At 47.2% G+C, this 26,560-nt stretch overlaps 1 protein-coding gene across 2 annotated transcripts in view; it reads right to left on the reverse strand.

The window, feature by feature from the left end:
- Positions 1 to 26,560, reverse strand: part of RGS9 (regulator of G protein signaling 9) — a 69,110-nt gene that overhangs the window by 7,558 nt on the left and 34,992 nt on the right. For both annotated transcript variants that reach the window (XM_055315354.1, XM_055315344.1), the window contains exons 10-17: positions 22,041 to 22,070; positions 21,252 to 21,313; positions 19,150 to 19,263; positions 15,436 to 15,551; positions 11,676 to 11,763; positions 9,100 to 9,238; positions 6,301 to 6,386; positions 3,981 to 4,098 (exon numbers count right to left, since the gene is read on the reverse strand). In XM_055315354.1, coding sequence (XP_055171329.1) covers positions 3,981 to 4,098; positions 6,301 to 6,386; positions 9,100 to 9,238; positions 11,676 to 11,763; positions 15,436 to 15,551; positions 19,150 to 19,263; positions 21,252 to 21,313; positions 22,041 to 22,070 — 753 coding nt within the window. The remainder of the gene's footprint in view (positions 1 to 3,980; positions 4,099 to 6,300; positions 6,387 to 9,099; positions 9,239 to 11,675; positions 11,764 to 15,435; positions 15,552 to 19,149; positions 19,264 to 21,251; positions 21,314 to 22,040; positions 22,071 to 26,560) is intronic.

Genomic DNA, 26,560 nt, shown 5'->3' on the forward strand with positions numbered 1-26,560 from the left:
TCAAAGATTCCAAGATACTGTTTGAATCTTTGAGAGTCAAACAGACCTTGCGGGGCCCCCGTTACGTGTGCCACACAGAGCAAGCTGGCAGGAGCAGCCTCCACCTGCTGGAGCCCAGCAGCGGACACTTAGGAAACCTCAAAGCTGGGTAGGGACCTGTGGCTCCTTTGCTGCCAAACATGAGAGATTCTGGAGGATTCGCCCTCCGTCCTCCAGGCCTGACGATCCTGTCCCATCTCTGTGCTCTTCTGCTGTGCTGTACACCACCCCAGCCTCCATCCCATTCTGTCTCACCTTGCATCTTTGCACCCACGCACCCTTGTCAACCCCTCGAGGGTGAAGAACCTCTCATCCATTTTTGTATCGGCCATGGCACCCTTCACTGGGTGTTTAGGGAACACTCAGAGGACATAGCACAGAACAGGTGTTTAGAGAACACTCAGAGGACATAACTGTCACTGTCCGGGACTAAAGCCATTCATCTCCCACCTTCCTTCAGAGGGGTAGTGTCACAATACTTATTGACACTTATTTATCCCATCAAGCACGACAGCCAACTTTACACGCTTGTGCCTCTCATTAGAGTGTGGGATCCTTGTGTATCTGACATTGGGAACGTTTCCATTGATATGTGTGGTGCCCCTATGTGCCCCTGGTCATCTGCTGGAGGGTGAGAGACCTGTCAAGCAGACACATCTCACACATGAGGAGGGCGATGGCAGATGGTTGAATCAAAGATGAACTTGACGCAGTCTGTAACTTGAAGAATTCACGATGCATTTGATACCCCGCCATCCTCACCACTATTGCACCGGGCATGTGCTCTCCACTCCTATGAGGTAACTAGAAAGGGTAGTGAATATGCACTTCTGGTTTCATGCTTCTCTAGCTTCCCCAGTAAAGTAGGACAAACAGCAGGAGAGCCTGGTAAACATACTCTCCCAGGAGTCTGAGGGCAAAGCCTAAACCTGCCACAGCCAAGCACGAAATGTCTTTGATGTCTCAATTTTTAGCTTAAAAAATTCATGTACATTTTGTATTCTAATTCATAACACATTCATGAGTATTTTAATGCAAGAAAATTTAAAATCACCTAAGTTTCATCTCATTTTAAATCTTCAAGTAAAATGGAAGCCCCGGGCTGGGTACCCTCCTGGAATTCACAAAGTCTGTTTCAAGAAGTATGGATCCGGTCCCAACCCCTCACTTCATGAATCAGGAAGCAGAGACAGTAAGTGATGTGGTGAAGACCACATGCCACCTACCACTAGCCTTCTCCAAATCCAGGGCCTTTCCTTTCCTTTCCTTTTTCCTTTCCTTTTTCCTTTCCTTTCCCTTTTCCTTTCCCTTTTCCTTTCCCTTTTCCTTTCCCTTCCTTTTTCCTTTCCCTTTTCCTTTCCCCTTTCCCCTTTCCTTTCCTTCCTTCCTTCCTTCCTTCCTTCCTTCCTTCCTTCCTTCCTTCCTTCCTTCCTTCCTTCCTTCCCGTGATATATGCTTCTGCAGAACTCACTACCTCAGGCGTTAGGCTCCAAGTGATGAGACATGGCCCTGCCTCACGTCACTCAGTACACAATGGCCATTACCAGAAACTTCTGCTTGGGGTGCCCTCCCTGAGTTGAAAGACTCCAACATTCTTCAAAAGAGAGATGACCAAAGCATACCTCTGATTGCTCTTCCAGAGCGTAAACTAGTCTATGACTGGGGAAAATGGAGAGAATAATGGGATCATTTTGCTAACATGAAACCAAGAGCCACAAACTCCTTGTGATGACCTAAAAAGTCCCCAATGACCTGGTCTTGCCCACCTCTCTAAGCTCACGCTGTGCCATGCCTCCTTTGCCCATGAGGCTCCCTTTGCCTAGCTTTGCATTCACTCCAAGCTGCTTCCCCACAATGGGCCTTTACACATGCAGACAGTCCCCTCTGCCTGGAAAGTTCTCCCTGCCTGCCCACATGCTTCCTATGGCCCACTTTTTCTCACCCTCTTATATGTTACCACCTTGGAGAGGCCATCTTAGTATACACAACCCCCCTTTTTCCTATCACAGCATCGTATCCATTTCCTTTATAACACCTTGTACAGGTTTGACCACAAAAGTGTGTTGTTGTTGACTGCAATGATGGCTTCAATTCTTCATCCTTCCTGTCTTCACATCTTTTGCAACAAGACTTTACAATTTCTCTCTCTAAAGAGATAGAGTCTACTTCCTCACCCCTTGGTTCTAGGCTGGCTTTGTAACTTGATTTGGCCAAGAACATGAGGTGGAAGACCGTGCACCAATTCTAAGCCTACACCTCAAGACTCTATGCATTTCGACTCACTCCCTTGCAATTCCACCATCAGCATCAATCATGCCAGATCATGTTGAGGCCAGGCTGTCGGAGGACAAGGGACATGAGAAGTAGAGAAGAATCATTCCACTCATCCCAGTTTAGGCTACCACAGACCATTCCTCCAGGGATGGGAATGAGCTCCAAGATCAACAGAGCCGCACAGATGACTCTAAACCCATGAGCAACAGACCCTGACTACTGGATGCCGCTCTAGTTTTGTGGTTGTCAGCAAAGGTGGTGATACAGTCGGCTTCATTATTTTTTGTCAGTCCTAGACTATAAGCTCTATGAGACAGAGACCATGCCCACTGTAGTCACCAATGCCTGGCACATAGTAGATACTCAGTAAAATGTGTCATATGAGTCTTTTTGCTGTGCTATGTCGGTTCCTGGCTCACTGACTTACTCTATCTCCTTTATGTTCTTACACAGGTGTATGAGGTGAGGCTAACTAACTTCAAGAATTACCTTGTATTCCTCCCGAGGTCAGAGTTTGATCTGTTCTCCCTTTCCACCCTGACCAAGGACTGACCTAGTCTATAGCTACACAGGACGGAAGCACCAGCATCTAGAAAATATCCAAAAGAAGGACACCTGGGTGGCTCAGGGTTGAGCATTTGCCTTTGTCTCAGGGCGTGATCGAGGTCCTGGGATCGAGTCGCACATCAGGCTCCCTGCATGGGGCCTGCTTCTCCCTCTGACTGTGTCTCTGCCTCTCTCTCTCTGTGTGTCTCTCATGAACAAATGAATAAAATCTTTAAAGAAAAATAAAAGAAAGAAAGAAAATATTCCAAAGAGTATTATCTTTGACCCTAATTCATCTTGAAAACATCCAGGTATTTACCATCTCTCTTCCCACGAATGAAGATACTAGCACCTTTTCTTTACCTACAATGAAGCTCCTCAGAAAGCTGTTTCCCCTTGACTGTTCTGGAGGCTTCTAGCCTGAGTCTTTCATCCCTACCAGCTACATATTCCCCTGGTAGGTATCGGGGGACAGGTAGAAAAAAGGGAAGGAGAGAGCTCACCAACCCTCCCTAACTGTGACCAAGAGCAAGCTCACCAGGGATGTCTTAGCAGGGCCTTTCCAGGAAGGTATAGCAGGGGAGTCCTGGGGACCCTGCAGCTAGTCCCTGGGAGGGATCTCAGACTCCTTTAGAAGCAGAGTCTAAATTGGGGAGGTGCGGTGAGGAGGTTCATTAAGCTATCTGAAACGGATGTACCTGAAAAAACTATGCCTTGTGGGAGTGGAGGGGCCTCTTCCTTCATTTTCCAAAGTAAACGGTGGCTCATGAAGCAGCCTGTTTTCTCTATGCTCCCGCTGAAAGAACCCCCTCAGCAACTGAGACAGGGGACCTCACCCCACCGCTGGCAACCCTGGTCCTTGGTGAGCTGGAGCTGGGGGGTTGGGGGACCTAGCTCTAGCCGCCCTGGCATTAGGAAGTCCACCGTGAAGGAGGTCGGGGGAGTATGGGATGAACCTGGCTACCCCACTACCCCACTAATGGGGAACAGCATCCTCTAGGCTCTGACCCTGCCTTTCTTTGCTCGCACCATCCCCCACCCCACCCCCCACAAGAGTCACAGATCTATTTAGGAGGTAGCTCTCTTTTGAGTTGGCTCCTACGGTCCAGCTTGCTCATGACCTGGGTGATATCCACTGTGTTGGCTGCTTCTCGAGCCTTGGCTTCTTCTTCCAGCTGCCTCAGGATGACGGGGCTCGGGCTGGAACGCAGGTGGCGCCGCATAAATGGGAGGCCAGAGCTGGAAGGAAGGACAGGGTGGCGTTTGGTGGAAAGGCAAGTGGCCCACCCAGCAGGGCCTCTGTACCACCTGATGGGAGACGGAGCTGCAGGACCAGAATCTGGGCTTTTTCCTCATTTTCCTAGTGAGCCCCAAGGGGGGCCCTCAGAGGCATGTTCCACCTTAGCTCTTTCTCCCCTGTTGTTGGATGGGCCAGATGAGTACCGGTGCCCTTGGATTTTACACTAGGCGCAAGGAGGGCTGCTGTGGTGGTGATAACCTGCCTTCTACAAGGGTTAGAAATCAATGTGTCAGCTGAACTTCCCGGTGGGCTCTTCCTGAAAGAAGGGGGCTTCAAGGGTTCTGGCCTCAGGGAGCAGTTGGAGCATTTGTTTTCAAAAGCCAGGGATCTGAGAAGGAGTAAAAGAGCTGGGCTCCCAAGAGGGAGAGGCTGGACCAGCAAAGCAAGGGGGAAGAGGCCTGGAGAGGGTCGGTGGGCTGGTGGTACTGTGCGTGCGCCGGATGAGTCAAGACCTCAAAAGAAGTCAAGCATGGGTTCCGGGGACCCAACTCTGTCTACCATGGTCTTGGGGACCAGGTGAAAGTTCTGGGTGTCTGAGTGATGCAGGTAATGGGGAGCTGCAATGCCTGGAAAACAAGCATTTCAGCAGCAAGGGCGGACTTAAAACCCAAGACCTCCCCAAATCTCTGGACTACAAAGGCCCAGAGGATTCTTGTATCTGCCCTAGGGAAGAAGATGAGGGCTCTCCTACCAGTAAGTCAGGCCTGAACTTGGGTCTCCCACCAGCCCTGCCAAGGGGAAGCATGGAGCTCGATGTAACTGGTTCCAGAGAAATTAAGTTTCATATGTCGTCTGACGCTCAAGGCCGTGGGACAAACTCACACCCACCGCAACCCCCACCTATGTACAGGCTGAGCTTCCCTCAGTACAGGAGCCTTCACACAGCTATTCTCACTCACAGGGACACCACCACACCACAAGTCCCCACTCCCAAGCCAAGTGGTGCACCGGGGGCCTCGTGCCACCCCAGCACCCAAGCCTCCGTCCCACCTCGGGGTGCTCCAGAAAAGATCCCAGCTGATTTCTCAGGTCTGCCCCAACTTACAAAATATCTGGAGAGAGAAATACGAGATTGTCCTCCCTTCCCCACTACTTTCTGGCAGAACTTCTGGAGAGATTACACTCCCTTCTGTGGCTCAAAGGAGAAGCTTTCAAGACCCCAGGGACACTGAACTCCCTTCCTTCCCCCGTAAACCTAGAAGAATAGCACCACAGAGACTTCCTTTCTCTCCTTTTTATAACAGGGCCATTATCCTCAAGAATGAAACCAAGTTGGGTTGTTTTTTCTAAGCTCCTTTGATAAAGGCTCCGGTCCAACCACCCCTCTTTTGAATTGAGTTGGAGTCGCTGGAAAAGAGCCCAGCGTGGGCTGAGCCGGCAAACGGGAACATTTACCAACCATGGGGGGACAGGCCACGCACTGGCTCTGGGAAAGCCTCTGCCAAAGTCCCGTGTCTTTGTTCAAGCTGTCACTAGGCTCCTCTTTTGAATCTTCAGTCCCTACAGAGTTTTCTCGCCCTCCCCCCCTCCCCAGAATGAGTTCAAACTGCCCCTCGGAACATTTCATCCTTTGCCCACGGGTTCTGCTAGATGGGATGACCCACCTCTCCAATGGGGAAGGCGCACACGAACCAGTTAACAGGGGATTCGCAAAAAGGGGGTCCCTAGCATCAACAAGGATGCTTAGAATGCCCCTGTTCATTTCCCCCATTAGTCTGCTGTTTTTCTGGGGGTGTAGTCGGCTATGCTCTCTAAGGTCTTGGGACTTTCCAAGGATCCGAGGACATGACTAACTTAATTCCCACAAATTAGTTTCAAGGTGGGCAAGCATAGCAATTAACAAACCAATGAGAGGCTTCCATTTGTGCAAGGGCAATGATGGGTTCTGATAATCAGAACTTTCTCGAACCAGTGTCAGGGAAACCAAATTTACTGGCAGTTAATTACTAAGGAAATCTTGCTAGAATGATTTCAGGGCATTCTGAAGCCAACAAGGCAATCATACCCTTAAGAAATCCTTCCCAGTCCCCAATATTTTCATCAAGCAAATATCTCAATCACGGCCATTTGGCTGAAAAAGACCCTCACTTCCCTGTAAACAAAACAGCAGGCAACCAGCAATTAGAGACCACTCTACTTGCCTTCTTTTGGTGGTTCCCTGAGGTTCAATAGCTTTCGCCAGCATTTCTTTATAGATTGGAGATTTTAAATAGCGAGCATAAGAATCCTAGGGGGAACAAGAGAAAAACAGTAATTAAGAGAGGGGAAGTGTCAAATCAAACGACTATGCTTGCTGTTTCCAAGCCCTCCCCGGGCAGTGAGATGACAAAGTTAAGGGAATCTGCATCCTGTGTGAAAGGCATTCAGACGTGTATCTAAAGCAACGGTCCTCAAGGGTGGTCCCCGGACCAGCGGCATCAATTGTACCTGGCAACTTGCTAGAAGCACATATCTTTGGGCCCACCCGATCCTATGAAATCAGAAATCCCCATGATGGGGCCATCGGAGTCTTAAAACAAGCCTCTCGCCGATTCTGACACACTTTGGCTGCACTGTGGTCTGTAACGCCCTGCGCTAACATCCACCTTCTGGGAGGTAAGCGTGAGATGACAGGCCACCTGTACCTTACCTCTCCCACCCAGTATCTCCTTCCAAGGAAAATAAGCAGCCATGAGCATGGAGCCCACTTCGAAGCCCACAAACACCCTCTTCTGCCCTGAATTTGGATATAAAAGCAAGAAAATAATAAAAATAATTTTTTTTAAAAGACCAAGAGTCCGATTTCTCTTGTATGGCTATTTCCTGGATGTTGGCAGATTCAGAGAAGTCACCTCATGAATGCTTGTCACTTCCAAACCAACTCAAAACTCTCGTTATAACAAACATGGGATGAGGCCCACAGCAACAAACCAGGGACTGAGTTTTTTAAATTTATCAAAATGGTACCATTTTAAAGACTAAGTGGTAGCAGTAAAAGTTATGAGGACCAGGACAGAGTCTGGGAGTGGAGATTATAGATCACCGCGTCATGTTGAGTTTATTGCCATAGGACACAGCCTATAGGGACACACGGTCCACTAAGTGTATGTGTTGTTCTTAAGTTATGCATGACTCCGTTTTGTTCTGGCTAGAATCTGGCTTCCATGAGTGTCTCTAAAAAGGCTGTATAAAACCACGTTTTTAAGAATCAAAATGTATGTCAAAATACCCAAAGGAAGACCATTATTAAGGAAGTGAGAGTCTTCTTGTAAGCTAAACAGAGAAACCCCACTGATGGAAAATAAGTGGAGAAAAGTGGTTCATCTTCATGAAAATTCTAAACTATTACATATTTTAGAAGCAAAGAAGGGGTGCCTGGGTGGCTCAGTAGGTTAGGCATCTGCCCTTGGCTCACGTTGTGATCTTGGGGTCCTAGGATGGAGCCCTGTGTTGGGCTCCCTCCATAGTGAGGAATCTGCTTCTCCCTCTTCCTCCTCTATCCCTCCCCCAGCTCACATTCTCTCTCTCTTAAATAAATAAAATCTTCAAAAAAGAAAAGCAAAGTAAAAATATCTCTTTATAACAGAATATACATAAAAGACTAAAAAAAAGAAATATAATTAAGGGAAGCTAATAAAAATTTGCCACTCAAACAAACCACCATCATATAAATGAAGGTTTCTTTTTTTTTTAAATGAAAGTTTCTAGAGATACTTTGCCATAAGAATAACTGTAGTAATGTGAAGTTAAAGCAAGTGAAGAAAGTCTTATTATTTTTTTAAGATTTATTTATTTACTTATGAGAGAGAGTCTATGTGTATGCATGTAAGCAGGGAGAAAGAGTCTCAAGCTGACACCCCACTGAGCAAGGAGCCCGATGGGGGGCTCATTCCCACTTCCCTAAGGTCATGACCTGACCCAAAATCAAGAGTCAGCTGCCCAATAGACTGAGCCATCCAGGTACCTCTGAAGAAAGTCTTCTTATGACATCAAGTAAGAAACAAACCTCTGTTAGGCCAACACCAAGCCCCAAATTCTAATTTCTTAAGAAAGTGACTAATATGTGTCTTGGGTTCTTTTTTTTTTTTTTAACAGTTTCCTAAAAATTCCCACCATGTTCACTTTTCATTAATAACCCAGGAAGGCAGGATGCCTGGGTGGCTCAACAGTTGAGGGTCTGCCTTCAGCTCAGGGCGTGATCCCAGGTCCTGGGATCAAGTCCCACATGGGGCTCCCTGCAGGGAGCCTGCTTCTCTCTCTCTCCCTGTGTCTCTGCCTGTGTGTCTCTCATGAATAAATAAATAAAATCTTTAAAAAAAAATAACCCAGGAAGGCCACCTGAATTCCCACAGGGTTTTACCATCATCACACCAAATCTGTCTCTTTCAGATACTAAACTCCTCCCCACCCCCAACCTGTGATACTTGCTTAGGGTCAGGGCCTCCAGAACTGCCACCATTCTATGCTAGAGACTAAGAGGTGCCTTCGGATGCAGGCGGACACAGTTTGGCTCTTGACTTCACCTCTGAGGAGACCCTGGATTATCTAGGCCTTGGAGAAGCAAGTCCTGCCCCATGGGTTGTCCTTGATACAAAGTTCCATGCTTTGCACCGTGACAGCACCTCCCAACCCCCCCCCCCAAATAACAGCTATTGTAGCAACACTCTCATCACCAGGGCATGAGCGCCTGTACCACTACTGCAGAGTGACAGCCCAAAAGGATGCACACAGCATCTGTAAGTGTCCCCCCATCCCCACCCAGCCACCAAGACTGGAGCCTCAGGGAGGTTCTGGGCCAGTGGATGGGTGGAAGAGACTGTTGACAACACTGTACCCCAACACCAGCAGAGCAGAAGCCACACAGCATCTCCCTTTGCTCCCATAGGTAAAGACTTTTCCAGGTACCTGAGAAGGGAAGGGCATCCTGGTCCCAGATCGCCATCCGCACAGACCCCACCTACCTTCTTCATGAGCATGTAGATGTGGGTTTGCGCGGCATCTAGCACGTAGCGGTGGGGATGCCTCAGCCCCTTGACTGTGATGTCCATGGTTTTGCCATCTATGTTTATCCACCGTCTCGCCCCTGGGGCCAAGAAGAGCCTGGAGCGGGGAGGAATATGTTAGCCAGTAGCTCAACCAAGTCAGCTAATGAAAGTTTACATCTGCTTGGGAGGGAGGGATCGACATGACTCGGGTCACCCAGAATGAAGCAGGTCACTGGGAATGACAGCAGTCCTTCTTAAGGGGACAGTAAAGAGTCTCAACAGGTTGTCAAGGGACATTTCTTAGAAGCAAGAAAATGTCAACACCAGTATTCAGCAGGTGCGTATTTAACTTCAGTGTTCCCAGCCCCTAGGAGAGCAAACAGTTGGTGCAGCAAGGCCAGCCACTGGAAGACAGAATCCAATTTCCTATTTAATGCCTTTTGCCTTATTGACGAGGACTTGGGGCTCACCTAGAACCAGGTTGAGACATCCTCAAAGAGGGGTTCCAGGGCCTCTGCTCTCCCTTGGCCCAGTCTAGAAGTATTTAAAATTCTTTTTTCAAAAAAAATAATAATAAAATAAAATAAAATTCTTTTTTCAAGTCATCTCTACACCCAACATGGGGTTCAAGCTCACTGCCCTGAGACCAGGAGTCCGATGCTCCGCTGAGCCAGCCAGGCTCTCTAGATGTATTTAAAAATGAATCTCGGGACACCTGGGTGGCTCAGTGATTGAGCGTCTTCCTTCAGCTCAGGTCATGATCCCAGGGTCCTGGGATAGAGTCCCACATCAGGCTCCCCACAGGGAGCCTGCTTCTCTCTCTCTGCCTATGTCTCTGCCTCTCTCTGTGTGTCTCATGAATAAATAAATAAAATCTTAAGAAAGAAAAGAAGAAAGGGAAGGGAAGGGAAGGGAAGGGAAGGGAAGGGAAGGGAAGGGAAGGGAAGGGAAGGAAGGGAAGGAAGGAAGGAAAGGAAGGAAAGGAAAGGAAAGGAAAGGAAAGGAAAGGAAAGGAAAGGAAAGGAAAGGAAAGGAAAGGAAAGGAAAGGAAAGGAAAGGAAAGGAATCTCCTATGCTGAGTCAGGAGGCAGCCACAGTCCCAGCACCCAGAGGGCGGATGGCCCCAATGAGAACCCAAACTCAGCCACATGGCTCTCCAGCATTTCCCGTTCTGACTTGTTTCAGAGTTAGAAATCCATGAATCTAGCCACACCCTGAAGCTAGACATCAAAATTTTGGAATTTAGACTAAGACACTGTAATAGAGGAGCCTAGGGAAAAAGGAAGTTAGCTGTTAGAAAGGTGGAGGCAGCAAGGTTTTTTACAGCTGATTTTTGGAGTTAGGAGTTGTGTGTCATGGTGTGTGAGTCGGTCAGGTACCACTGTTCTGAGCAAGGACGTCAGGGGACCTTCCTGGAAGGAGAATCCCACCCGTACCCCCACTTCTCTCCATGTGCACAGTCCCCCCTGTGGGAGGAGGTGGGGACATTTCTGAGAAAGTGCAAGATGCCCCCAAGTATGAGGCTGTCAGCGTTACTGGAGCCTTTCGGAAAGTTGCAGTAGCCCATTCTGAGCCTGTCGGAAGGACACCAGACATCCAAAGGGGCAAGTACTCAGGGCAGAGGGGCCATCTGGCCTGCTGCCCCGACTGAAGCTACAGTCTGGTGGCCAGCGGGGGCCGGTTCCAGCCCAGCACACATCTCGGCACACCGCTTAGGCTCTGAAAACCACTGCTACGTGTATATGAACTGAACATATACTGGCACTCAGAGCCCAAGGCTGGTGTCCACTACGACCAGGGCAGAGAGAAGGACTGGCAGGGAGGCCCGCCCAGCTCAGCGGGGGGGGGGAGGGGGGCACACATCTCAACAGCTCTGCAGCTCAGCAGGCCCAGGTCTCGGCCCACCTCCTCTTCCTCTCCAGAAGAGGCAGGCCTGGCCCTCTGAACTAGAACCCTGGGTTCTTGGGTAACATGGAGGGCAATTTTGGGGAGAAGCAGGCCTGGAGCAGAACAGACTCACTGCTGCGCTGAGCTAGCAGGGCCCAGAGCCATTACATGCAAAAGAAGAGATGAGCCCACATTTGTACTCCAAGCTGGGGGCCCCATCCCAGAGCCTTGGGGACATTCCCTGACCTCACGGTCTTCACTTCTCCAAGCTGGCAGAGGATAGGAGGCTTTCCTCTTCCACCTGTTGTCTCTCTCCTCTCTCTCAAACCCGCACACACGAGCACACACACCCCTCCCAGGACATCTAAGGGGATTTAGTCAAAAACAAAGCAGTGCATTATGACTCTGGGCAGCTTGCTCTAACTCCTGAGCACATTCCCCTGGGAACGGGGCAGGGACACCACGCACCTCCCCAGCCTTTCTCCCGAGGAAGCCCCAAGCCTCAGCGGGGATGCATCTATCTATAGCACTGGCAGCTGCAGAGCCTGAGCCCACACCAGGAATGTGGTCCCTCCCCTTCCATCCGAGGTGATGGGGTGGGGCCAGCGGGGGGGGGGGGGGCTCCCCCACAGGGAGGCTCTCCCAACAATCTGGCTAGTCCTCACTTGTAAATCTCCTCTGCTTTCTCCTTGACCTTGGACTGATCTCCGTACTTCAGATCTTCACAGGCTTCCCAGAATCCCAGATTCTCTCCTGCACGGGGAGCAGGGGTCCACGCAGACGAAAGCCAGGCAGGAACCAAGGTGGGAGAAGAAAAGAGGAAAGAAGAGAGATGGGTCAGCAGGGGCGGATTCAGTCCCCATGCCCCAAGGAGCATCTCCCCTCTGCAGAACACGCCCAGGCCATGCTGGACAAAACACCCCTCGAGAGGAGGAGCCGAGTCTTGCTTCCAGAGCCTAGAAGAACATTGTTCACCTGCCACTGCCCCACACGTGGTCTCTGAAATGAACCAGCCTAGTGCCCACCTCGTTTGCAGCCACGTGGGCCTCTCCTGGGGTCAGAGGTCCTATCAACGCCCTAGGACTGTCCTGGAATGTGACTGTAGCAAACACTGCTTGAACAAGCTAGCATAGGATAGGCTTGTACCCACGTCCTGCTTGCTCCCCCACAGGCTTTCTTCATAAAGCCCCCGTTCACCTCGCTCATGCTCAGCAGCTGCACATGACTTCTGCTTCCTTTGTGTGTAGAGACCCCCTCTTTCACAGCCCCCCGCGTGGCATATTCCAGCCAAAGGTCCTTACAGAGCGGCTGCTCTAGCAATGATGGACTCTCAGGGAAGGCCTGGCCACTGGGGGACCCAGAGGAGGCTCACCTGAGCCACGTAGACTCGGCTCCTCTGGGCCCGGAAGGAAAGCCAGTCTCCTCTCGAGCCTTCACTTCCCCATGGCACCCACAAGGAGTGCAAGTACTTGGGTCCAAGCAACCCAGGTGATCATCTGTGCTTGAGAAAATACAGATGATCACAGCAGTGGGGCAGCAAGTGGCTGTGTGTGCACGTGTGCTTGTGTGTGCATATTACATATGGGTGTGCATGTGGGTAGGTGTGTGTTGTATGTGTGTGCACGTGCATGTGTGTAAATCACAGTATGCTGTGGGGTGGGGAAAGAGACAGGAGCTCCCCCTCCTCTCCATTCACACCATTTTCTGGAAAGTTCCCAGGTGCATCGGTATGGAAAAAGCAGCATAATTCTAAAATGTTGATGTCTGTCCCATAACTCTATAGCGATCCTTCCTCTTCAACATGAATGTCAGGGTGCTCTTAGGATTGAGATCACAGGCAGGAGTGGACAAGCCAGTGATGCTTTTAAGTGACAGCCAATCACTCTCACAACAAGTGCAATGGAGACTGCCTTACTCATGGCAAAAAAAAAAAAGCAAATGCTTAAGGTTAAAATTAAATGAGCAATTATTTACCATAGCCAAAGGTGGAAGCAAAAATGTCCATCAGCAGATGAATGGATAGCCAAAACCTGGCATCTCCATACAAAAGGATATGATTCAGCCTTACAAAGGAATAAAATTCTAACATAGGTTACAATAGGGATGACCCTAGAAGACATTAGTGAAATGAGTGAAATAAGCCCGTCCAAAAGGACAAAAAAGAAGTATGATTCCACTTACATGAGTACCTAAAAATAGAGTAATTCATAGACACAGAAAGTAGAACAGTGGTCACCAGGAGCTGGGGGGACAGCGAATGGGGAGCTACTGTTTCACGGGGACAGAGTTTCAGTTGGAGAAAATAAACAGTTCTGGAGGTAGATGGTGGTGATGGGTACACCACAACGTGAATGTACGGAACGCCACTGAACCATACACTTAAAAACAGTTAGAATGATAAATTTTATGTGATGAATATTTTATTACCATAAAAAATTAAGTGAGCACATGAAAAACGTGTGTATGAGTGTGCATCGCAGCATTATTCACAACAGCCAGAAACTCTGAACAACCCAAAGGGTTGAATGGATAAACGAAAGGTGGCCTCTCCATACTATGGAATATTATTTCGTCATAAAAAGGAATGAAGGACCATTAAATAATGTAACAGGAATGAACCCTGAAAACACTATGTTGTGTGAAAGAAGACAAAAAGCCACATAAGGTATGATCCCATTTATATGAAATGTCCACAAGAGGCATATCCATGAAGATAGACAGGAAATTCGAGGTCACCTAAATGGTGGGGAAGGGGGAAGAAGGGAGGGGGCAGAGGAAGAGAGAGGAATGGGAATGGCTTTTAACGGGTTCGGGGTTTCTTTGTGAGGTGGTAAAAATGTCCTACAAATAAATAGTGATGATAGTTGTGCAACTTTGTGACTATACTAAAAACCACTGAACTGGGGACCCCCGGGTGGCTCAGTGTTTTGAGCGTCTGCCTTCAGCCCAGGGTGTGATCCTGGGGTCCTGGGATTGAGCCCCACATCTAGCTCCCTACAGGCAGCCTACTTCTCCCTCTGCTATGTCTCTGCTTCTCTCTGTGTGTCTCGTAAATATATAAATAAAACCTTTTTAAAAAATAAATAAAAACCCACTGAACTGTACACTCTAAAAGGATGATGGCACGTGAATTACATGGTACGCGTATTTATGGTATGCGAAGTAGATCCCGATTTCTTAAAAACGTGATTTAAATGAGAAAACTCACGATTCATCTCCCCTGTTTACCCCTGAAGCCTCGGGAATCTCTTGAGGAGATCACCAGAAGTGCTATTTTAATAACACAAGGAAATCTTTCCAACAGATTCTCACTATTACCAAGTAAGGGTGGGAAAGCTCAGGGTGCAGTTTGCCACGCTGCCGCTAGATGGCACTCTATCCTCTTATTCGCCAGTTGCTTGGGGTAGGGTGGAGGGGGGCAGCTAAAAGCCCTTGCCTTTCCCATCATCTATTCTGGGTTTTATTTTATCACGGCAATTAGGCTTGATTAGAGAGAAGGATTGTCAGGAATCCATATTGTAAGTGCTGCATCAGGCAGTCAAGCAGGCTAATGGCATGTCCCCTGGGATTAGTTTCAGGCACAACCCCATAAACAAATGGGTCCTGGGAGCAAGTGTCTGAGAATGGAGGTTCAAATAGGATGCTCTGCAGGGCCAGGGATCCAGTAAGCAAATGAACGGATCCCATAAAAGCACATCTTTCAGCAAAGGCTGGAGAAGCCCAACTGAAGGCTCGGCCTATTGAAATCGATCCTAATCTGACCTTTAATTTTCCCAGATGTTTTCTCAGGGGCAGTGTATTTAAGAAGTTACAAGTGCCTCCCTGCCATGCTGAGCCACCAGGAGATGGAGTATAAAACAGGGCCCCGCCTGTCCCGCCTCTGATGCCCCAAAGGAAGCAGAGCGGGAGCTGAGACGGTGGTTCTCCAGCGCAGCCACATATTAGAATCACCTGGGGAGTTTTCAAACCTGCCGAGCTCCCACCCCAAACCAATAAAAAAGGAGCATCTGGAGATGGGATCTGGGTGGATGTGTTTTTAAAATACCCCCAGGTGACTCAAATGCACAGCCTGGTCAGAGAAGCAGTGAGCTGAAGGAAACCAGGCTGCCAGACAGAGAAAGTTTGCTTTTTGGCTTTCCTTCTGGCCGGGGGTTCCCTGAGAGCTGTACTCAGCTGCAGGGGATGCAGGACTCTTGGACTGGCGACCCCAGAATCAGCGTGAGAAAGTGAGAAGAGCCAGAGGGGACAAAGCCCTCGAAGATGTGGGTAACGCTACGTGGATTTTGTCAGCAGATGCAGTCCCCTGGCCCACGCCATCCCCCAACTATGGGGCCTCTACTGAGAAATCCTCGAAACCCTATGCCGGACACTTGCAGGGGTGTTTCTAAAAGTAAAAATTGTATTTAAAAAAAATCAAAGACCCACCACTGAATTCTTTCTTGAGAAAGTACTGAAAGCTCTGTCGGCCCTTGGGGTCTCGGATCAATTCGCTGAAGTTGAAAGCCCATCGTTCCACCCGCATCTTGGTTGGGACTTCCACCCTGCAAGGATGATGATTTATGAATGCACCAGACACTCAATGAAAGGGAGGGGCCCCCACCAAGCTCAGGAGTCCCACGGCCCGGGGCTCAACCCAATCCTCCCCCACCCCAATCCCTGCACAAATGAACAATCCAAGTAATCACTTGCTAGGAAAATGCAGCCTCAGGTAAGTCCCCTGGGCTCATCTGGAAAACTGGTACCCTGGAGGTGAGAAGGATGCCCACAGCAAACAGCCTCACACTTGGGCCCACTCCTTTCTACTTCAGGGCAAAGGAACACAGATGCCGCCTCCAAGGCCTGTGGAGGCTGGCCAGCGGAGGGTCGGTTGCCACATCAGACCAGAAGAGGATTCCAGAGCAGCACTGGTGATGGGTGTTCTGGCCACTGCCACCCTGTCCCATGTCCCTTCACCACGGGACTACATGGGCATCTAGTAGGAGCCAATGATTTGTCCTGTACCTGCCCTCAGGCCCCAAACCCCAGGCAGACTCTACTGTCACCGATACACCCTCTCCCAGGGCCTCCTCCAAGATGCAAGTCCCCAGCACTTCCACGTTTGGAAAGGTCTCACTGCTCCCAGGTAGGACATTTTAGCACAGCTGGCTGAGGTCTAACATTCCAGAAAATGAGAAAAAGAGTTGGCTTTTCTCCTATTCCTTATGAAATTCTCCAGAACCCAACAGAGCCCCTTGGAAACACAGGTTTCCAAGTCCACGACACCACACCTCCCACTAAGGTGGCAGCTAGAGCCGGGACCGGCTATAATTCATGCTCATGGGATCTAAAGGCAGCCAAGCAAGTTCGTGCCTTCTATAGCAACGTGAAAACAGTACAAATACTGTACTAACATGAAGAGCCACCAGTCTGTCACCGCCTGTGAGGCACTGTGTTTTACACACATCACTTGGTCTTCAAGAGACCACTGTGAGCTGCCCATTGTCATCCCCATGTATTGCTGAGAAGACCAAGGCTCACATAAGAAGCAGATCCAAAAAACAAACAAACAAGCAAAAATAGTGGTGTGCAAACCTCAGCATGCGTCAGAATCACCGGGAAGGGTCATAATAACACAGACTGCTGGGTGCTATCCCTTGAGTTTCTGGTTCACAGGGATATGTGGGGCCCAGAACCTGCATTTCGTTAGGAATTTTTACTTTTGCATATGAATTAGGTCTTTTAATGTATTTACTGGCAGGGAAAAATATTTCATCTAAACTAGATTTTCTGTGACTTGGTGTAAATGTGTTTCCTATTTTTTTTTGTCTTTAATGAGGATACATCCCGTCTCATTAACACTTGTCAAATTTATTCTCAGTAATGGAAAATTATATACAGTAAAGAACTTTAAAAAAAAAAAAAAACAAGCTCCCTGATGATGCTGCAGCTACTGGTCCAGGGGGCCATACTGGGAGCCAACGCTCTAAACCAGTGTTGTGAGTCCCGGCTCTTCATTAAAGTCAATGTGAGCTTGTGGTTTATGTATACAATGGAATATTCCTCAGCCATTAGAAATGACAAATACCCACCATTTGCTTCAACGTGGATGGAACTGGAGGGTATTATGCTGAGTGAAGTAAATCAATCGGCGAAGGACAAACATTATATGTTCTCATTCATTTGGGGAATATAAAAAATAGTGAAAGGGAATAGAAGGGAAGGGAGAAGAAATGGGTAGGAAATATCAGAAAGGGAGACAGAACATGAAGACTCCTAACTCTGGGAAACGAACTAGGGGTAGTGGAAGGGGAGGAGGGCGGGGGGTGGGGGTGAATGGGTGACGGGCACTGAGGGGGACACTTGACGGGATGAGCACTGGGTGTTATTCTGTATGTTGGCAAAATGGAACACCAATAAAAAATAAATTTATTATTAAAAAAAATAAAAATAAAAAATAACTAAAAAAATAAAAACCATTGGTGAGGATTAGAAGGGAGCCCGGGCCAAATAAGAGGCTTTGGGGGTGAGGGCTGGATGTTGGTTTTTGTTTGTCTGTTGTTTTTAAGCCTCCCAGGTGATTTGAATACGGCTTGAAGATCTAAACCATTCAGAACAAGGCTTCCTCTGTTCAGTGGGGCCTCCATTCGGCATCGCCCCTCTAGAACCCTCTGATGGATGGCTCCTACACAAAACATCGCCCCTGTTCTTTTCCCCAGCACATCTCTGCCTCAAGCTTCAATACCGTATTCTCCATTTCATTTAAAATTCTGCAGCTAACCGCGTCTCCATCCCAAGCTCTCCCAGGAAAACCCTTTCCCTGGCCAGGCAGCCCTGTCTTCTCCAGAGAGAGCTGAATACTGCACATCCTCGCACACAAGGCGATTCCGGTCACTTCTCTTCCCTGACACACTGGGAACTGGAACACCCTAATAACTAGAGCTCCCAGCGTGGGAGGGAGGCCTCTCCGGAAGGTGGCTCTAGAATCTTGGGCTCTGCGGGTGACACTAGTAGACAGGTGACCCCACACTCACACGAGCACCCTCCTTAACCCATCAGCTGCTCTCAGCAGGCCAAGAGGTGGAAGGGTTCCCCAAGCTACGGGGAAGCTCTGCTTGTTTACCTGGCTGGATCTGTGCTACCCACATGTTCCTCGTGCCTTACGTGGTAATGACCTTGGTGGGGACCTGAACTGTGATATTCACCTGATGCTCTCAATCCTTCACATCACCCCACCTGTCTTACCCACGCTGACCAGCCACTTCCTTCCTCCCCTCCTGCCCTATCTTTCCCTCTGATGTGACTATTACACCTTCTCTTCTTCCTTCATCAGCTTATGCTTCTCCTTCTGCATTTCTACCTTTTTCCCTCCTGCAAACAACAGGCTTACATAGGCCCAGTCAGGAGCCACGACTCTTCATAATCCACAAACAGAGCAAAGGAGTGAGTGGTATAATTGCCAAGGCAGGTGTAGGGCCCTGGCCTCCAGGAACTTATTTTTTCTCTAATTAGATATCAAAACTGCAAAGCCATAAAGATGATTGTTTTCTGTTCAAAAACAATATATTACTCGTAGATAGTTACCAGCTGACCCAGAATTTCTACCCCTAGGTACATGCCTAAGAGAAATGAAAACATACGTCCACACAAAGATCTGTACACAAATGTTCGCAGCAGCATTGTTCATAATAGCTAAAGGACAGAGACGATGTCCACCAACTGATGAATGGATCTTAAAAAAAAAAAGTGTATCTCCCTACAGTGACTCTCACTCACACATTTATAAGGATGGAGTACTAGTACACTGCACCATACAGATATACTCTGAAAGCATTATTTTCAGTAAAAAAAAAAAAAGCTAATCACAAAAGACCACATAGTTTATCATTCCATTTATGTGAAATGTCCAAACTCATCAAATGCACAGAAACAGAACGTAGTTTTATGGTTGCCTAGGGCTGAAGGGGTTTTGGGGAAGTGGGGGGGGGTTCTTATTTGGGTGATGAAAATGTTTTAAAATTAACTGTGGTAATCGTGGCACGACTCCAGGAATATAGTAGAAACCAACGAGTTGCACACTTCCAATTGGATGAATTGTATGGCACTTGAATTATAACTCAAAAGGCTATTTAAAAAAAAACCACCAATATATCAAATACATACAATTTAGCGTTTAAGTCCCAGAACTGGGTGTCATCTGTTATCCAAGGATTGCTAGGGAGGCAGCCTGACATGATGGCGTCATTGGACAAAAACTGCTCGCTGTATTTGACAATCCTGAAAAGCAAATGGAAAATGATTTCCTAGAAGTTCAACACCCAAGAGGCGAAATCAATACTCAGGTTGATTGACCAGCCTGTCCTCCTGTCTCCTTATCGATTTAGTTGCATACTTATTACTGCCTTCTTAGAAACATGCTCTAATAGCCTTCGGGATTGGCAGGTATTTGACAGGATCTGTCCCTGATCTACTCTTGAGATGAAACATCGTCTTCCCGTCCAATCCCTTTGCAATTTCTCTACTGTACTGAAGTCATTAAAATAAGGCCTCTTGATATTTTATCATGAGTCTTCAAAGTTCAAAGCCGGTCAGTTTGCATGTGTTCAAACCAGTGTCCTAGTGGTGCCATCTTGGAAGCATGAGGTTGCCATGGTCTCTCTGAGATTCTGTTGCCACATCACGTTCCCCACTTGGTCAGGATGATGCCTAAGTTTGGGAAGCTAGATTCATCACTCAGAGCCTATGGTCTCACTGAGGTGTGAATCCCACATTCACAAATATGAGCAAGAGCTAATTTCTTCTATGTGAGTTAGACCTGCCTAGGCAGCACATTCCTGGGGCACGGGCAGTGTGGAAACGCCTGCTGTGCCTCTGGCCCTTGGGTGGGGGGACTGCACCCACGGTATACACATGAGACACCTGCTGTGACGTCTGCCCACAGCCAGGAGATTTTGATAGAACAGAACCCATGCCCTGGAGATATCCCAGAGCATTAGGTTTACAGTTCTGTGCAAAACTCAGGCCCCTTGGCTTCATTTCTCCCAAGACCCTCTCAATTCTCAGCAAGGCCTTTAGAGTGGGGCAACAGAAGGGAAGAAAAAAGAAAACTGGCCCACAAGTCCTAACACCAGTGATGTTAAATCCTCGTAATGAGTCCCTAAAACAAACAGAAATTGGAGAGTGGGTGTCAGAAGTATCCAACAGCCTTTGTGTCTCCTTCCATGTGCTTTCTGTTTGGTTTCATTAAAGTGGGTTTCTGGTACATCACAGTAGAGGGTTTTTACTTTCTCCTAAAACAATGATTATTGTTACGACCCAAAGTGAGTGACTACTGAGTAAACCGGTACACTCTCATCTGTGACGGATGGAGCTCAGCAGCTGCAGACAGGAGCTGTGGAAATCTGCGGGTGGGGTCAGGGCACATTTTCTCAGGCAGGTGGTATGTATACAAAGCAGGGATTTGGGAAGATGTAAGAAGATATGTGAAGGGTTTGTTTGTTTTTTTCTATAAGAGCCTGACCCCTCGCCACATTGGAAGAAAGGCACTGGACAAAATAAAACATCTTCCATCTTGATTGGTACCACTGCTTGGGTCTCGCAAAGTCAAAATCAATCATTAGCCATGTTGTGCCTCTCCAGAAAGAAGTCAAGTCCATTTTCATGTATGCAGGAAAATCTTTGAGTTAGCAAGGTGGTCCTAAACCCTCTGGGTGGCACTACACCCTTTTGTATCTCCCCAATAATGTCCTCTGGGGGACTGGCTCAAGGTCCCCTTCTGGATGTTCCATAAGTCAAATGTAAATTTCTGATTTATCGTAAGTAGATTTTTTTTTCGTAAGTAGATTTTAAATCAGAGATTAACAACAGACATTTAAGTAGACATTGAACCAGTAAACATAACTCACATATCTCTAATAAATTTGAGTGGGTAGCGACAGGAATACAGGCTAGTGTGGATCCCCCAGAGGGTCCAGTCTATGAACTTTGAATTCTGCCCACCTTCTCCATCCACACAGTAGTGGCTTCCAAGAACAATGAGTCTTGTATAAAACCTGACCCAACCCTAACTTGGCTAACCCAAGATGAGCCCTGGACACACGAAGACTGAGAGTTAGGAACATAATCCTGAGAAGACCGGTTTTGTCCCTCAGAGTTCCTTAGGATAGGTGAGCTCATGACCGCTCAAGTTCTCCTTAAAGCAGAAAGTTCTCCTCTTGCCCACCTCGTGCTCCAACCTCAGCAAGACCAACAAATTAGGGACCTACCCTCCAAGGGACACAGAAGACTTCACCGTGGACCTCATTAAGGCCTGTTGGTAATACATGATCTGGAAGAGACACAGTGGTTAGAGGATGCCCAATTTCCCCACCCTTGAGTGTCACTAGCACTGGCACTCACACATGGCCCCCAGAACCAGAAGCCACTTATCTGCCCTTCCATCCCCTTAAGCCACTCATGGCAGTACTAACAGGGCAGAGATCCACAGTAGAGGGGTGACCCCGAACTCTAAATTAGGAGCCTCCACAGCCCATCATGTATCAGTTCAGGAAGAGGTACCAATTGGATAAACAAAAGGTTCTAAGGAGCATTAAATCGAGATGTGGGGACGGATGCTTGGCTTTTCCCTCAGATGCCTCTGGCTGACACAGCAGGTCTAACCTCAATAGCCAACACCTTCAAGAGCTCTGTCTTGCACCCTGGACACAAAATTTGCCAAAATAAGTAGTATGCCTCTTCAGAGAGATTCTAAACTTGCCCCATAATTGTTGGAGGAGGGGCTGGGGTGGGCAAGCAGACCCTGTGGCATCCACCCCACATCCCTCAGATCTGGGCTCTTCTGATGGTGTTTCATATCCTGAGCCTCAGCACTGATCCATTTAGATCTTACAAAAGATGCTTTGTCATTCTGCGCCGTCCATTAATCCAGAAATAATTGTTTGAACATTACACGTGGTTTTTCATTTCACTACTGAGGGCAGAGCATAAAGCCAAAGTACATATAATTTGTTAGAGGACTGAAAATCAAACTTCCCTGGGACTAGGAAACTAATTACCTCTTTTCTGACAGCAGTGATTGTTTGTTTCTGTAAAAACAAAGAAGCAAAAACCATTAAACAGATGCCATTAATTCATTATGGTTCAAATACCCATTTGAGAAATAAAAATCCTTGCCCATGAAAAAAATGGTTTCACCTTTTCTTACTTAAAAGACAGGATTTCCCCATGACCACTGCCTTCACCCTGTTCTAGACAACCACTGGAGAATTAGTTCGACCAAGGCTCTGATGAGGGAACGCATATGATTTACTACTATAACTGCATGCTGTTCTCCCAAAAGCCAAGATGAATTCAAGACTATGTTTGGGATTGGTCCCAATCTACCACAGTGCCTACCCTAAATGGAATGAGACATAAATATGGGGAAACAAGTATGCAGTTGGAATGTTTGTTTCTTTTCTTCCAGGAGAGATCCATTCCTCAGGCATTCATAACAACTTGACCAATACAAGTGTTGGGGGGAGGAGGCAACCACATTGCCAAATATAAAGCACACAATTGAAAAACTTGAGACCTGCAACCACTGAAAGCTAAGTCCCAGAGTGGAGCTGTTTTGATGTAGATCATATCAGGTGGGCCTCATCCTCTTGTTGAAGCAGCCAAAGCAGATTCGTGCCTGGAGTGAGCTGTAGGGCATCCTCTCTCTGGATTTTTGTGCGATATAGCAGAGAAAGGCTGGCTCCCAAGAGAGACTCCATGTATAGGCTCTTAGAACCTCCTAGATACCACTCAGACCTGCCTACTCTTAAATCCCTTTATAATCGGACATGCGTCCTTAGCATCACTTCTCTGCTTCATGCAACTCCTGGAAGTTGGGCACAGTTGGTGATGCCAGTCTCGGTTTTTTTAGGTTTGGTTGTGTCCAGGGGCTACTTGGTGCTGACTGTTACACTTTAAATTGATCATCTTCATTCCTGGCTTCCAGAATCCAAGCAGCTTAACACAACCAGATCTTCGCTGGGAATAGAATCAGAAGCCCGAGGAGGACACGATTTCCCTTAGCCAGTTAGCAAAGTTAAGTATTGGCCTATGAGCCCACTGACAAGGAATAGAGGAGGGTCTAATCTGGAATGTCACATACGTATCTCTCCTTTCTAATCCATGCAGGGTTTCATTTTGCTTTATTAGATTGCTTTTATGTAACTGCTTTTCACAGGAAGTCCTTTTTCCTGGGTGGGGGAGTAGGGAAAGTTATCTCAGAAAACTAAAGGCGGGGCTCTCTGTTTTGGATTCACACACACCCTGACTTCTTCCTGCATAGCCCTTACCACAACTGTGATTAAATATTTGTGTCATTTTTTTTCATATAGGTATCACCCACCAGGCACCACTAAGAGCAGGGCCACCATGCCTGCCTCTAACATAATTTCTGGTGCAGAGTAGATGCTCAAAAAAAAAAAAATCAGATAAATGACAACTGCCATGTGCTTGGAGGCCTAGAAAAATGGAGATTAATCTAAGCTTAGTAGAATTGAACTTTTTCCACCTAAAAAGTTGAAGACACTACCACAATGATCCATATTTTGGATCCAAAATATGGATCATTGCTGATTATCTGTTCCCATTGTCTTTTAACACAAGACACTGTTTTAGAAGACATATTTCAGGAAAAAAAGGACCCAGGGGCCAGAGTGGCTTTGCACTCAAATCTAATATATTCAGACTCTCTTGTTAGAATGTGCTAAAGTGGATTAAGAATCCTATCTACTGGTCTTCCCCCTCTGTTCAAAGCAGAAGCCGTGTTATTCTGTATGTTGGCAAATTGAACACCAATAAAAAATAAATTTATTATTTAAAAAAAAAAGCAGAAGCCGGATCTTTGCCTAGAACAGTAATCACTTAACAATTAGTGCAAAGCAATTTACACCTCTCTGACGCCTTACAAAGTTTAAGGGAGGGAGGTTTTATTATTCTGATTTTCAGCTGAGGATACTGAGTTGCTGAGATGTTACAGGCGACTTTCTCAATACCTCCTGGCCAATAACGGGTTTAGCCAGGATTTAAACCTAGATCTTCCCTTCACAAAGCTGAGGAGTGATCCATGAGACTCAGAAAACAGCCTACTCTTCACCAGTTTCCTCTTGACCTTGAAGCCACGGGGGCTGCACCACAGAATGACTCTGTCCAGCCATTTCATTGAAAATTAAAACAAAAAGACAGCTAAAGCCCTGATCGCAAGATGAAACAGAAAGACAGGAAACTCTTTAATCAACACTAATGACAGGAAAACAAACTCCCAGCTCTCAGAGAAACAAGATCTGGGGCACAGTGACTCTAATAATACTGTTTTATATACTTGACAGTTGTTGAAGAGAATAGATCTTAGATGCCATCACCACATACTCAAAAAAAAAAAAAAACAATTATGTGACAGGATGGACGTGTTGCCCAACCTTATTGTGGTAATCATTTTGCAATATATATAGTTTTAATCATTGCATCGTACCCCTTAAATTTACAGATGTTATATGGCAACAATAAAGCTAAGGAAGAAAAAACACTAATGATGGTAAAGATCACAATCATACCAGGCCTGTGTTCAACCGCCAGAGTCATAAACAAGGGCCTGGGGCACAAGATCAAACTTCCTGAGAGCAGGGGGCTCCTGAGAAGATCAACAGAGATTAAATGAGCCAGATTCTCAGACTGCCTGATGTTCTCTGGGCTCCGTGGGGAGCTGGCCCTGCAAGTCAACCATAATAACATACACACACTCCCATCTCTCCTCTACCTGGCATGGTCTGCCTTTTAGCTCTAATATGTTTCTGGGGCCATTATCTCATTATTTCATATTTTAATTCACTTCATTTGATTGCATTACCCCGTTAGGGCTTCTGCATTGGTGGTGCGGTTCACTGACTGTTCTCTGATTCCTGCGATTACCAGCCACCCTCTGGGAATCGAAGGAGTGGGTCTGGTTGAGTCAGAGGCTTCCCCGCCCTTACCTTGGATTTCCCACATGCATTTTACTGGTTATTTCTAGCTTTAAAAATAGCTTTCCATGGGATCAGCTTCCTCTAGATGGACATACAGGGTTATCTCTGTCCTGTTAAGGGAGTGCGGACATTGGGATGGTGCAGAAGAGGGTCTTGGACTTTTCTAGAAGACAGGGAGAGAATGTGATTGGGGAAGGGAGGTAAGGCTTAGGAAAGAGCATGGACTTTCAGACTGGGACCCAGGTCAAATTCCTGGTTCTGTCACTTATCGGCTCTCTGACTCTGGATGAGTTTTGCAAATTTTCAAAGCCTCTTTCCTTATTTGTAAATGGCGATAGCAAAGGGGGAGGGCATTAAATGAGATAACACATAGAGGTGACTAGCATAGAGCAAGGGCTCAACCTACAGTGGCTACTGAATAGGGTTCACACACTATTGCTGAGAGTAGGCACAGTGGGGTGTTAACCATAATTATAAAATAAAACACAGGATGCCTATGCAATATTTGGGACATACTTTAATACCAAAGAAGTTATTTGATGTTTACCTGAAATTCAAATTCAGCTAAGAAGCCAGTATTTGTATTTGCTAAATCTCATAAACCTGTCCATGTTATGATTACTCAGCCAAAGGCCATAAAACTAAATATTCAAGTGAAGTTATTAACCGCACACACACATACATACATACACATGCACACAAGCATGTACATGTGCATGCACGCACATTTCTAAGCAATTCAAAGAAAACCACTTCATGACAGCATAAGAAATAAACATTTTTTTTACCAGTAATCCATGCACAAAACCCCTTACTTTCTCAACAGTTGGCCCTCCTGGAGGGAATTCACTTTTTTATTCCTCATCCAAGTGACACACTTTGCTACGGTAAGATACTCTGCCTAAGGAAGCTTCGAATGCTACACATTCTTGGAATTCTAACTTGTTCTTTTTCTCTTCTGGAGTGACCCAAATAGGGACACATCTAGAGCCCGTTTACACAGCTCTATGGCTGGCTTGTAGGCCTCAAACCCCGGGTGTGGCCTCCAGACAGCTGTCACAGGGCAGGAGGAGTCAGTCAGGCCATGCCCTGGGAGGCCCTGGGGCCACTGCAGACAGGAGCATGGAAGCAAGCAGGAGGGACAACCAAGGACCCTGGGATCAGACAGCCAAGCAGGAATATATACAGAAACAGAGGTGAGGGGCCAGGCAAGCCACAGAGTGACACAGGAGATGGGGACAACCAGGGGACCTCGGGGAACAAGGGCATTGAGAGCAGAGAGAAGGTCAAAAGTCAGAAACCGGGAAGTCTGGGAACTGAAGTCATTAATGCAGAGCAGACAAGAGATGGGAGGCAGTGACCTGTCCAAAGAGACAAGAATTTGAGGTCGCAATCACCTGAAGCAGCCTGTCCTGCCATGGACTTCCTGATCAGGTGGAGGCAGGAGAGCCTGCAGAATTTGCAGGGCCCCGTGCAAAATGCACATGTGGGACCCTTTGTCCAAAGAAAGCATTAAGAACTTCAAGGCAGTGACAAGAAAACATTAAGCCAAATAAAGGACCTGACCTGGGTGTGGAGCT

The sequence above is a fragment of the Nyctereutes procyonoides genome, unplaced genomic scaffold (genome assembly GCF_905146905.1).
Source record: "Nyctereutes procyonoides isolate TBG_1078 unplaced genomic scaffold, NYPRO_anot_genome, whole genome shotgun sequence".
Lineage (NCBI taxonomy): Eukaryota > Metazoa > Chordata > Mammalia > Carnivora > Canidae > Nyctereutes > Nyctereutes procyonoides.